This window comes from Candoia aspera, chromosome 2 (genome assembly GCF_035149785.1).
Source record: "Candoia aspera isolate rCanAsp1 chromosome 2, rCanAsp1.hap2, whole genome shotgun sequence".
Taxonomy (NCBI): domain Eukaryota; kingdom Metazoa; phylum Chordata; class Lepidosauria; order Squamata; family Boidae; genus Candoia; species Candoia aspera.
This window is the reverse complement of record NC_086154.1, coordinates 55,405,657-55,419,403: the sequence shown is the minus strand read 5'-3', so window position 1 is coordinate 55,419,403 and position 13,747 is coordinate 55,405,657. Positions and strand designations below refer to the sequence as shown.

Here is a 13,747-nt window from a genome sequence, read left to right as displayed (position 1 = left end):
CCTGTACTCATTGTTTTTTTTCTTTGCCCTTTTGACGTCTTTTCTCTTCCTTGGTTTCCTGGGTATCTTTTCCGTATCTTTTCTTTCTTCTTTTTTGCTCCTTCAAGTTGCTCTTGCATGTAAATAGGCAGCAGAAAAGAACCTTTGAATAATTCTGCCAGTTAGGTCAGGTATTAGCAGGACCCATATATATAGTGGACTTGGATTTTCTTATGGTATTTTTCTTTTTACTAATCTTGATTTCCTTTATCTTTTGTATTTAAAGGCAGAAATTATGAGCGATAAAAATGTGTGTTCACGTCAGTGTCCAATATGTTTAAAAAGTTTTGTTTACAAATCTAAGTTATGTTATGATTGTAGGCATATGACCATGTTTTGTGGGGGGAAGGGGGTTGCCATAGTATTTCTATTTTTGTTAAATTTTGTTTTTATTATTAAGAGGTCATTGTGAATTTATAATGGAATATATTGGAATCCATATTTAGATATTTTATGTATTCTCATGTTTAATTTTCCGAAGGTTATTTTTATGGAATATATTAAACTTAAACAGGATCCTATTTTATTATTTCATTAAAAATATGATAGAATATGGCATTTGCAAAGAATTGCATTGGCTATTTAATTTTAAAATATTTCAATCTAAAAACTGTTTATCAATCCAGCAAGTCATTGTCATACTTGTATTGTCAAGCTTCTAATTACCAGACAACATCAAGAGAAGGCAATTGACTCAGGATCATTGCTGCTAAGATCAATCTTATTAAGATATTGTAACTGTCAGAAAACTCCTTTGTCCATGAGGTTCACCTGTTGTTTGGTAAAGGAAAAACTTAAGCCTAGTAAGCGTCATTTGTTCTCCATATTTGCAGATCAGGACAATGCCTTAGGTTCAAAATCCTTGTGCTAAGCTATAAATAATCATAATAAACCATCTTTTAGAACCACAGTGACTTAATTTACAGCATGTTGTTGTTTATTCGTTTAGTCGCTTCTGACTCTTTGTGACTTCATGGACCAGCCTACGCCAGAGCTTCCTCTCGGTCGTCAACACCCCCAGCTCCCCCAGGGACAAGTCCGTCACCTCTAGAAAATCATCCATCCATCTTACCCTTGGTTGGCCCCTCTTCCTTTTGCCTTCCACTCTCCCTAGCATCAACATCTTCTCCAGGCTGTCCTGTCTTCTCAGTATGTGGCCAAAGTATTTCAGTTTTGCCTTTAATATCATTCCCTCAAGTGAGCAGTCTGGCTTTATTTCCTGGAGGATGGACTGGTTTGATCTTCTGGCAGTCCAAGGCACTCTCAGAATTTTCCTCCAACACCACAGTTCAAAAGCATCGATCTTCCTTCTCTCAGCCTTCCTTATCCAGCTCTCGCAGCTATACGTTACTACGGGGAACACCATTGCTTTAACTATGCAGACCTTTGTTGTCAGTGTGATGTCTCTGCTCTTAACTATTTTATCGAGATTTGTCATTGCTCTTCTCCCAAGGATTAAGCGTCTTCTGATTTCCTGACTGCAGTCAGCATCTGCAGTAATCTTCGCACCTAGAAATACAAAGTCTTTCACTGCTTCTACGTTTTCTCCCTCTATTTGCCAGTTATCAATCAAGCTGGTTGCCATAATCTTGGTTTTTTTGAGGTTTAGCTGCAAACCAGCTTTTGCACTTTCTTCTTTCACCTTCATCATAAGGCTCCTCAGTTCCTCTTCACTTTCAGCCATCAAAGTGGTATCATCTGCATATCTGAGATTGTTAATGTTTCTTCCAGAGATTTTAACTCCAGCCTTGGATTCCTCAAGCCCAGCATGTCGCATGATGTGTTCTGTGTACAAGTTGAATAGGTAGGGTGAGAGTATACAGCCCTGCTGTACTCCTTTCCCAATCTTAAACCAGTCCGTTGTTCCATGGTCTGTTCTTACTGTTGCTATTTGGCCGTTATACAGATTCTTCAGGAGGCAGACAAGATGACTTGGTATCCCCATACCGCTAAGAACTTGCCACAATTTGTTATGGTCCACACAGTCAAAGGCTTTAGAATAGTCAATAAAACAGAAATAGATGTTTTTCTGAAACTCCCTGGCTTTTTCCATTATCCAGCGGATATTGGCAATTTGGTCGCGAGTTCCTCTGCCTTTTCTAAACCCAGCTTGTACATCTGGCAATTCTCACTCCATGAATCCTGAAGTCTACCTTGCAGGATCTTGAGCATTACCTTACTGGCATGTGAAATGAGTGCCACTGTTCGATAGTTTGAACATTCTTTAGTGTTTCCCTTTTTTGGTATGGGGATATAAGTTGATTTTTTCCAGTCTGATGGCCATTGTTCTCTGATGTTTTCCAAATTTGCTGGCATATAGCATGCATTACCTTGACAGCATCATCTTGCAAGATTTTGAACAGTTCAGCTGGGATGCCGTCGTCTCCTGCTGCCTTGTTATTAGCAATGCTTCTCAAGGCCCATTCAACTTCACTCTTCAGGATGTCTGGCTCTAGCTCACTGACCACACCATCAAAGCTATCCCCGATATTGTTATCCTTCCTATACAGGTCTTCGGTATATTCTTGCCACCTCTTCTTGATCTCTTCTTCTTCTGTTAGGTCCTTGCCATCTTTGTTTTTGATCATACCCATTTTTGCCTGGAATTTACCTCCAGTGTTTCTAATTTTCTGGAAGAGGTCTCTTGTCCTTCCTATTCTATTGTCTTCTTCCACTTCCACACATTGTTTGTTTAAAAATAATTATCTCTTCGGGCTAACCTCTGGAATTTTGCATTTAATTGGGCATATCTCCCCCTATCACTGTTGCCTTTTGCTTTCCTTCTTTCTTGGGCTACTTCTAGTGTCTCAGCAGACAGCCACTTTGCCTTCTTGGTTTTCTCTTTCTTTGGGATGTATTTTGTTGCCGCCTCTTGAACAATGTTGCAAACTTCTGTCCATAGTTCTTCCGGGACCCTATCTACTAAGTCCAGTCCCTTAAATCTATTCTTCACCTCCACTGCATTTTCCTTAGGAATATTAGTGAGCTCATATCGAGCTGATCTGTGGGTCTTCCCTAATCTCTTTAGTCTGATCCTAAATTGTGCAATAAGAAGTTCGTGATCAGAACTACAGTCAGCTCCAGGTCTTGTTTTTACCAACTGTATAGATGTCCGCCACCTTTGGCCGCAAAGGATGTAGTCTATCTGATTTCGGTGTTGTCCATCTGGGGAAGTCCATGTATAAAGCTGTCTCTTAGGTTGTTGGAAGACAGTGTTTGTTATGCAGAGTGAGTTGTCTTGGCAAAATTCTATCAGCCTATGTCCTGCTTCGTTTTGTTCTCCCAGGCCATGCTTACCTGTAATTCCATTTGACTGCCCACCTTAGCATTCCAGTCTCCCGTGATGAAAATAACATCTCTTTTAGGCGTGTTGTCCAGTAGGTGCTGCAGATCCTCATAGAACTGCTCTACTTCGGCTTCTTCCGCATCGTGGTTGGGGCGTATATTTGGATCACGGTGATGTTAGATGGCTTGCCCTGAATTCGAACTGAGATCATTCTATCGTTTTTTGGATTGTATCCAAGCACTGCTTTAGCCACTTTCCTATTAATTATGAAGGCTACTCCATTTCTTCTGTGGTCCTCTTGTCCACAGTAGTAGATCTGGTGGTCATTTGATGTGAAGTGGCCCATTCCAGTCCATTTCAGTTCACTGACGCCCAGAATGTCTATCTTTAATCTTGACATCTCACCAATAACCACATCCAATTTGCCCTGGCTCATAGATCTTACATTCCAGGTCCCAATGGTGTGTTGCTCGTTAGAACATCGGATTCGCCGTTCACCACCAGCACCGTCGGCCGCTAGCCGTCCTTTCGGCTTTGAGCTAGCTGCGTCATCACGTCTGGGGCTAGTTGAACTCATCCTCTGTTCCCCCCAGTAGCATTTTGACCATCTTCCGACCTGGGGGTCTCATCTTCCTATGGTATACCGACATATCTCTGGTTGTACTGATCCATTGAGTTTTCACGGCAAGAATACTGGGGTGGGTTGCCATTACCTTCCCCAGGGATCGCATTTAGTCTGACTTCTCTGTCATGACCTTCCCATCTTGGGTGGCCCTTCACGGTTTGGCTGATGGCATCATTGAGGTGCTCAAGCTCCGGCACCACGACAAGGTAACGATCCTTTGCTGAAGAATTTACAGCATAGCAAACCAAAAATAAACAGGATACTTCAAAGTAAACTTCTGCTGCTGTGAAAGTGTTCCTGTGTGCTCAGAGATAGAAAACTTATCAATGGTACAATATTTTAGATAACTATAGACATCTGAATATCATAGTTTATTATCCAGATGTCATCTTGATTGAAGGAGCAAATTACCAAGAAAGAACAATTTAATTATTTTCTATATGTATCTTCAAAGCAGTTCAGAGCTTTTATAATATACTGTACCTCCATTCCATTCCAAAGATTTAAAAAATTAAAGCAGTAAAAACAAATGGATCCTTTAGGAAAAAAAAAACAGGGCAACAGAAGGAAATACAAAACATTTGAAAATACCAAAACTTATGATAGATATTTATGTACTGTGGGTACGTACTAGAGCTGTGCAGTACTTCAGATTCAAAGGAAAAAGGGTACTGGAGTACAAGTGTGCAAACACTTCCTATTGACAACTCCTTAAACCAAACACATATTTTCCTGGGATCATGCTGCCACTACAGAAGGCAGCTGTGCAATCCTAAGACACACAGCTGCTTTAAGAAGTTGCCAACAGATGTTACATGAACCTCTTGGGTACTCTGAAGCATCTCTTCCCCTTCAGATGTGAAACACTGCATAGCCCTGGTACACATGCACATGCTATGGGGAGACAGAAAGTAATAAACCCCACCTCTGCAGGAATGTGAATATGAAGGTGATTTTTAGCTCTTAAGTTAGATATGCATACTGCTTTTTCTGAAGGATATCATCCCATAACAACATTCAGATAGACAAATCCCCTTGAAAAAATTAGATTTGGGAATGCCTTTGGAAGCAAGGGCTTAATTATTTAAGATATTTTTAGAAGTGATAAACTAGATATCTTCAGAATCACAAACTAATGTATATATGCAGTACACAGACACACACACAGCATTTTCCTTTAGTATGCACTTTAAAAATGCTAGCTAGCAATATATTCAGTAAACACCTTCTACCAAGGGACTGACAGGCAGAATAATCAGCACCAAGGCATGCATCCAAAAATGGAGCAAAAGAATGCTTGTACTTCCATAATATAAATGAAAAGTTATTGATTGCTCCTTCAGCCATTTCATACATTATAAGAGACAAAATAAATTCTTAATCATAAGAACAACTTTACATAAACAGTGGAACTTGGCTTCCTCCAGGAGCAGTACACAGCTTCTGAACCGCATCTTTCTCACTATTAGCAGGAACCAACATTCCTTATAAGCCCAGGAATAAGGCCTATTTTGCTTAATGTAAATTATCGAAGAGCACCTAGTTTTCAAGGCACTTCCAAGTATTATTTCCGAAGTCTGTTCCCCAAGTATGTAAGAAAAATTGGCTCTTCTCTTTCACCACTGTTTGAAATTGCAGAAGCAGTTTTGTGTTCTGAAATTTTTGAACATAAAATCTGAAAATACTTCAGCAGATTTCTTTTAACTCACAAGATAGATAAATAATCAATTTAAGCACAATCGTTGTCAGCAATAATACACACCATGTTTGTTAAGTTGTGGGGATGTAGGTTACTCTAAGAGAAGCATGCCTGCTCTTGGTATCTTATTGTAACAGTCAATGATAAAATTCTATTTCCATACAAGTGTTGCATGCCACAGATTATCGTTACCATAATCATAATGGCTGAGATAACTGAACATGTGAGAAATATTAATATTTCATAAACATAATATAACAAAAAAAGCTGTTTATGCCTTGTGAAACTTTTCAATAGATTAAAGAATTAAAAACAATTTGACATAGACTTTTAACTCAACATAGAAAAGAAAGAAAATTCTAATGTGAGAGCCATTACCAATAGAACCAATTTTTAGAAGAGAATGTATATTCTTATGAGAATTAATTCTTCATTAAAAAGATAAATCCACAGGATATATAATTTGACACTAATTTTATGCTGTCATAGATTAAAAATGATGCCACCTACTGGAATTTAAATTTCTTTACAATGGTTTAGCCCTTGCTTGTTTATCAATTTAACTTGTTTCTGAGAGATCAAGCATAATATTGTATTGCTAACTGAAGACAGTATTACCAGAACTTATTTGTGTGTGTTTCCAAAACAAACAAAGAGAATACATTCAAGTTCTAAGTTTTGGCAAAATTGTATATATTTAATTTTATCAGAATGCATTCTTGTGCAGAACTTCAGGATCCTCTGCAGACATCAATTCAATTTGTTTTTGCTAGTTTTTGAAGCTTAGTAAAATACTCTATTTTAAAAACATCTTCCATTACCTGACTTTCTTCCATGAGTTTAAATTCCAAATGAAATGGGATTGACTGACAATTTCCTGACAGCCTGTAACTTTGAATAGTTTTAGATCCATCTATAATAAAGAGATATTAAAATATATACATTAGAGTCATCAGCTGTTTAATCTTTCAGTCATATGTAATCTCTATCAATAACATTTAACCCTAACCATATTTAATATAAGATAGTCAGTTCATTAATGCAGCAGTCTGTCTAAAATACACATAGGTAGTGTGATGACTATCGGCACCAATGTGGCTGGAGAGACTTCCTCCAATTTCTCTATATCATCTGACTTAAAAAACAACAACAACGGTTCTTTTAATTAAAAAAAGGGAAGTTAGCAAGCTGCAAACTATAACCTCCGGCAACTTTATTTTATAAAGTGCCTTTGGCATTTTAGACAATTAAAATGATACATAGCTCAACTCTATTGCTGTGCTTGGAAACATTCCTGTGCGCTCAAAAAAAGACAAAGGGACTGGTAGAGAATACCCTGAGTGGCTATAGGGAGAGAGCAGGTCACTGATTTGCCTTCTGTAAATGTAACTGGCCACACCCACCATGGGCTATTTTGTGAATAGGTTAGCTCCCTTTGGCAATTGTGCTCTCAAAAGTCCAAATATGTCTGCCTGACAAAAAAGATACAAACCCAGCTTGACTTTAAATATTCTGTTTTCTGAGAAAGGTGCTAAAGCAAAATTCCACAGCCATTTCAGTAATACTGATTAACTGCACCCATATCAGTTGGACTTTTGGCTGAGGTATGGTACAGAACCTGCTTCCATCACCTTGGTGGATGAAACTAGATAGGGGAATGCAACCTGGCCTGACTCTTTGCAGTTTGTGATACCATTGACCATGTTATCATTCTGGACCATCTGGTAAGGCTGGGGCTTGGGGAGGTTTTAATTATTCTCCTCAGGCTTGGGTGGGACTGGAAAACAACTGTTCAACCCGTGGCATCTCATAATATTTCATCTTGTTCCCTGTTCTGTTCAATATCTAATGAAACTGTTCAATAATAATAATAATAATAATAATAATAAATTAAATGTATATGCTGCCCAACTCCCAGCAACTCTGGGTGGTTCTGTCTTCTGGAGGTTTGGAAGGGGACGGCATCCAACTCTATTACTCCTTCTTATCCAGCTCCAGGAAAACAATTGGTAACCTGGAATATTGGCAAGGATTAGTTTGTGGCTTGAAGATTCCAACCTAATTTAGTGGACTTTTCTGAACGGGAGAGCAAGAAAGTACAAAGAGCACTTGAGAACAAATCTGCACTACTGCTCCTGCTCACTTAGAAACTGTCGTGTTTGGTGCCCTTTAAGACAAGGATGAACACGGATAGCTACTGTATATATTGTATTCCAGGAAACCATGTAAGTTTCCCTGAAGCCATATTTATTATTTATGAATGAAATTTATGCACCACCTCAATCCAAGTTAGTTGGCAATGACCAGAAATGTAGTGCAGAATTTATATCTGAGGATATCTCAAACTTTTTATGCTCCCTTGCAAGGCTGCTCTCTCAGAAAAAATTTGGACTTCTTATCTCTAGTCCTCATGGTATTCACTGATGACAGGTGCTTGCTTACATTCCTTGCATTCCTGCTCTCCACTCTGCAGACTCCATTCTTCCAACTTGGAATCTTCCAACTGATAAATGAGCTGTGTCAAATATTGTTAAAGTTTGAAAATGGGCTGGATGATGGAAAGCACACTGAAAATAAATTCAGACAGGAAAGAGATGCTGCTGGTAAATAGGAGACTGGACTTGGAGGCAGAGATTCAGCCTGTTTCGGATGGGTTGCATTATCTCTGAAACAGAATGATCACAGTCTGGGAGTTTCTTGAACCTTTTGTGAATTCACAAGTGGCAGCTGTGGCAAAAAAAAAAAAGGTTTCTCAACTTATATCTAGCACACCAGCTACCACCCTTTAGATTTAGAAATAATCACCCATGCTTTGAGTAGCGAGTAGTATTATAACTCGATAACTGCAATGCCTTCAGTGACCATGGACAAGCATCAGGAAGTTGCACTGGTGTACAATGTAGCAATAATGCTGCTAACCAGTGCAAGGTCCTGGTATCATATGAACTTGTTGTCAACTGCTTTCCAGACAGAGGCAACACTAGGCCAACCTTGGCTGATCTCTAAAAGGACTAAGCTAGATCAGACCTGCTTAGTACTTGGATAGGAAATCCAGGACTGTAGGCTAGACTGGGAAGTTGAGAACATTTCCCAGAAGGCAACACCAAAGCATTTCCACACAGTCACCAAAAAATGTGCCGCTATAGCCACCAGGAGTTAAGCTACCCTTTACAGAATCTTTACCTTTATGGACAATTTGTCTTGTTCAGACTAAGCACCAGACAGGTTCTCAAAGAACAAGCTTTATTAAAAAACTATTTACAATAATGAAGTCCTTGATACTTGGTTAAGCAAGCCCAACTGGGCTGACTGGAGGCAACAGTTCTTGAACTGGAACAGTACTGGAATGGCACTGATGCTGAATCTCTCACTCACAGGACCTGGAACAGGATTACAAACAGCAGATAGGATGAACTGGAGACTTGGAGCAGGACTTGAAGTCAGAGTGAGGTTAAACTTGGCTGGAGGTTCTGGACTCGGCTGGGTATGCTGAACTGAAGACTTGAAGACAAGGCTTGAAACTGGAGCAAGGCTGGACTCAGCTGGGAGTCCCAGACTAGGCTGGAGTCTCTGGACTGGAGGCTTGGAGCAAGGCTTGGAACTTGGAACTAGGCTGGACTCTCTGGACTGGAGACTTGAAGCAAGGCTTGGAACTGGGAACTAGGTTAGACTTGGCTGGAAGGCCTGGACTAGGCTGGATTCTCTGGACTGGAGACTTGGAGCAAGGCTTGGAACTGGGAACTAGGATGGAGTTGGCTGGAAGGCCCACATGGGCCATGAACCCAGATCCTGAACAAGATAGGTGTGTAACTTCGAAACACGCTGGAGTCTGCGAAGTGAGGTTGCATAGAACTGCAGACAAGCGGCAGCGCTGGAAGTCAAGGCTTGCCCACGCTGTTGAGGATATTGCGGAGATTCATGGCTGGAAGCTAGGCAAAGGCTGCTGGGCACAGCTGACTCTTTCCTCGCTGACAGCAGATGCAGGATTTGATTCGTCTTCGGAGTGGAGCTTGAACGCTGGTTCCTCTTCAGCCACAGATGCTGATTCCGATACCGGTAAGGACTCTTCTCCTGAAGCTGCAGGTTTAGAGGAACGGTTGTCTCCGGCAGCTTGCTGTCTGCGTGGCTGCCTTTTATCCCGATTTTTGGCGCACTTTGAGTCTCCTGCAGCCAATCGGGCTGCCTTCTCCTTCGCGCACTTTTTAGCCCGTCTCTGGCACGCGCTGATTGGCGTATTCAAATCCTCCTCCGGATCTCACCCAATCAGCGTTGTAAGTTCTTCCCACTCTGCTGAGTCATGCTGGAGTTTTGTTTCTCCAATTCCAGCCTGGGAAGCTTCCAATTCCTCCTCTGACTCAGAAAGTGAAACTAATTCTGAGTCAGAGGCAAGCTTGGTTCTGACACCATTAAAACTCTAAGCAACTGGGGTCCTAACTATCTAAGAGACTCCCTTACTGTCATGGACTTGTTAAAATCTGCAAAGAAGCCTTATCTATCTGTCTTTCTGTATAACAATCACAACTGGAATATGGAGGAGAATTTGGCATCCCCATAATAAGAGATGTGATCTTAAGATTAAAGAAAATGGTATATCAAAAAGTTGATGACTATTAAGAATGGAGCAGAGCATGAACCAAATCTAATATCACCTAAAGAACTCAAGGCTATGCAAAACAAAACAAAACTAAGTTTAAAGTAACAAAAAAGGATTTAGCATTACATGTAAACAAGGCTAATATCTCTTTAACTGCTTGGGACAAATAACTATTGACAGCTTCCACTAATATGTCAACATTCTAGAATTTGTCAGCCATTCTTGAATATTAGAATAGTTTTTGGGATACTTTTGATATAATGAAGATTTTTTTTTTAATTCAGAATATGTCTTAATCAACTACAGACAATTTTAGTCCTCTTTTGTGACTGAAACACAAGGAGATATGTAGTAACTGCCCTGACTTCTCATCCAATACTTTGATCCAGTTTGATCCTATTTGGTTGATAGGAATAACCAAATTTGAACTGTAATACTTGGCTCTGTTTTAGCTACTGAATAATAGCTAATAATTTTAACATTATTAAAATACAGCAATATCAATATTTGAGATATATTAGAAGTACAATGTTGAACCAGAACAATATATGAAGTGTGAAAAAAGTATATAAATAGTGTAACAATTGTTAAAATACCTACTTTTTTCCACAAGTTTCCGGGAATAACATGTAAAGAAAATGCCTGTAAGTTTCATTAGAAATGAGAGATCAGCTTCTAACAAGTTGAGTTGAGTTTCCTGATCTGGAGAAGATTCAGATTGCTTCAGTACTTCTTCAGGCTTTTTTCTAAATAGTTTCCTACAGTAAAAAAATCTTTTATCAGCTAGATCTAAATGAGAAAGCTCTGATACATTGGCACAGAAACCAGGTTTATGAACAAACAATTTTATTTTTCCAGGCTTTTACCTGTGTGAAAAGACCAAGGAATTGAGAATATTGATGGGTCTAGGACTGAACAAGTGATGTGAAGTATTCTTCAAATCATAGGATGATGGAACACCCATGCATTTTACAGCTCTTGCAGTGCCCCAAAGAGTACAACAATTATTTTTATATACTTTTGAGAGGTCAGGTATGTTCCAGTTGAGATACTTGAGGCGAAAACTCTTGCAAAACTCCTACGTGGAATATAATTAACTCATCTATCAATTTTACCACATGATAGTGATTTAGGAAGCCAACTTAGTAGTATCAAATCATTAGGTATTTTGGTCAACTTACTGTACTTAAATATCAGAACTCTTATGCTACTGTGATGGTCCTGGTCTTCAGTTATTAATTCAGAGTCTCTGAAATCACAAGCCTCAAAGGATGTGGAAGAGTTCTTTATTAGTACAGGTGATCAGACTAAGGAAAGCTCACACAACTGCTGGTACAAAAACCCCCTCCGTGCCAGCCCGTCCCTACAATCTAAGTTCACTCTAATAACTCATCTAACTCCCAGCTGCAAATTCTTCTGCTAACAAGCGCTGATAGCACCAGTCGAGCTGACCTTGGAGCTATGCAAGCCATCTCAACAATTCTAACTGCCTAACTGCCACTACAGCATACTAAAACAGGGACTACAAAACACCTCATATATATTGGAAGGATTCTAAATCCTGACAGTTCTCAAGGACAAATTTAAGAAGACGCTTTATCCTTTGGGGATGGAACAATCCAATTGCTGGCCTACCTTTTAACGAAAAGGACAGAAAACTTTATAGAAAACTGCATTTTCTATAGAGACTGACAAAACTTAATAAAAACTCTTACCAAAATATCTGTCATTGGACAGATTTATATACAACGTAATTTGCAAGCCAAGATTTTTACATAACATTCACCATAGGCAAATTCTTGGTGATTGCAAGCCAAATATGTGGCAGCACCTGCCTTGTAGAACAGCATTTCCTGCAGATATCCAGATGGCGCTGACCCAATCAGCCTTTTATAAAGCTCTAAAGACCTTGCTGTTTCCCCAGGCATTTGGGTCAGGAGGTTAGGCTAGCCATGTTGTTACTGATGTGTTTTTATAATTGGAAGGTGTCACTGAACCTGGGGCACCATGGGTTATTATTATTATTATTATTATTAAATTTATATCACTGCCCATCTCCCCCAATGGGGGACTCTGGGCAGTTTACAATAAAATAACACTAAAACATAACCATCTAAAAATTACCATTAAAATATACATAAAAATTATTATTTTAAATGTTGGGTTTTAATCTTTGTATGCTGCCCAGAGTCACTGTTGCGAGATGGGAGGCCATATAGATTATTTAAATAAATAAATATACAAAAAAAGACCTACATAGTCTCCATTATTTCTCCATCAGTATATGCCATTGACTGATGTTGACTGTGTTCATATTCTTCTGTTAACATTTTAATTTCTTCTTCCAAAGATTTAATTTCATCTTCACAAGCCTGAAGTTCATTGCTATTCATTTCTCACACACTGATCTTCCTAGAGAAAAAAAAACAAATAATATAAATACAGCAGTTAGGCAGAGTTTTTTTTCCTCCTAGAGCACTTTTCTAACTTAAAGATTACAATTTATATACATTAGTCCACTGAAAATAAATACACATTATTTTTTGCTTTCTCGGAAGATATTGTGGTAAACTATCCTGAAAATACCACTAAAACAGCATCATTCTAAAGATCTTAAGTCATTCATTTGGGGATTAAAATATGAACTGTAATACTTCATGCACCTAAGTACTCTAAGTTGTCAGAAGCAAAAACACGATTCAAATAAAACACAACTAAAGATGGTGTTGGCTTATCTGAAGCAAATTTAGGATGTGCATATTGTATTTGTCTGCTCACATCCATTTTCACAAGCCTGTAATTGTTACCAGGGTATATATTTACAGACACATGGTCTAGAAAATTACACCCCTAATTCTGTACAGTGGGTCTGTATTTGCTGGACAGGAGCATCCAACTCCACAACTGTAGGCCAGTTTTGACAGGAGATGGACTTTCAAAAACAGACCGAGACGTGAAGCCAGTAATCTGTTCGCCTAGGTCTGTGGATCCTCATGATGAAACAGATGGGACAAACGAAGAGAATATTTGTAGCTCAGTGTTGAACTGTGGAGTCCTTGGTGCTCTCTGAGCCTGGTTGTTTTCTTGCAGACGTTTCATTGCCAGACTAGGCAACATCTGAAGAACTTTAGTGGCACTGAAGAGGTTGCCTAGTCTGGCAATGAAACGTCTGCAAGAAAACAACCAGGCTCAAAGAGCACCGAGGACTCCACGAAACAGTTCGGAGTTTGGGGGCTGAAGGGAAAACAGCGAGGAAGGGGGAAACATCTCGAGAGATCTCTGTATCGTGGGAAGAACGTCCTGGAAGCGAAACAGTCCGCAGCGGGACATGCTCAGAGACTACCTTGCCCGGACCAGACCTCGCCGGTCACAACCCCTCCGCCTCTCCAAAGTCCGCCGACAGCCGACCAGCCACGCTCTGCGCCTGCGCCGCTTCGAATGAGCCGCCAAAGAAAGCGCGTCTCGGGCGCCACCATTGTCCAGAATATATGCGGGGGAGAGGAG

The 13,747-nt window shown here is 39.7% G+C and overlaps 1 protein-coding gene across 1 annotated transcript in view; it reads right to left on the bottom strand.

Annotated features, from left to right (window-relative positions):
- Positions 1–13,609, bottom strand: part of CENPP (centromere protein P) — a 176,528-nt gene extending 162,919 nt beyond the window's left edge. Inside the window, exons 1-4 of the mRNA XM_063291879.1 lie at positions 13,587–13,609; positions 12,500–12,651; positions 10,844–11,001; positions 6,471–6,562 (exon numbers count right to left, since the gene is read on the bottom strand). Coding sequence (XP_063147949.1) covers positions 6,471–6,562; positions 10,844–11,001; positions 12,500–12,636 — 387 coding nt within the window. The 5' untranslated portion in view covers positions 12,637–12,651; positions 13,587–13,609. The remainder of the gene's footprint in view (positions 1–6,470; positions 6,563–10,843; positions 11,002–12,499; positions 12,652–13,586) is intronic.
- Positions 13,610–13,747: the final 138 nt, after the last annotated feature.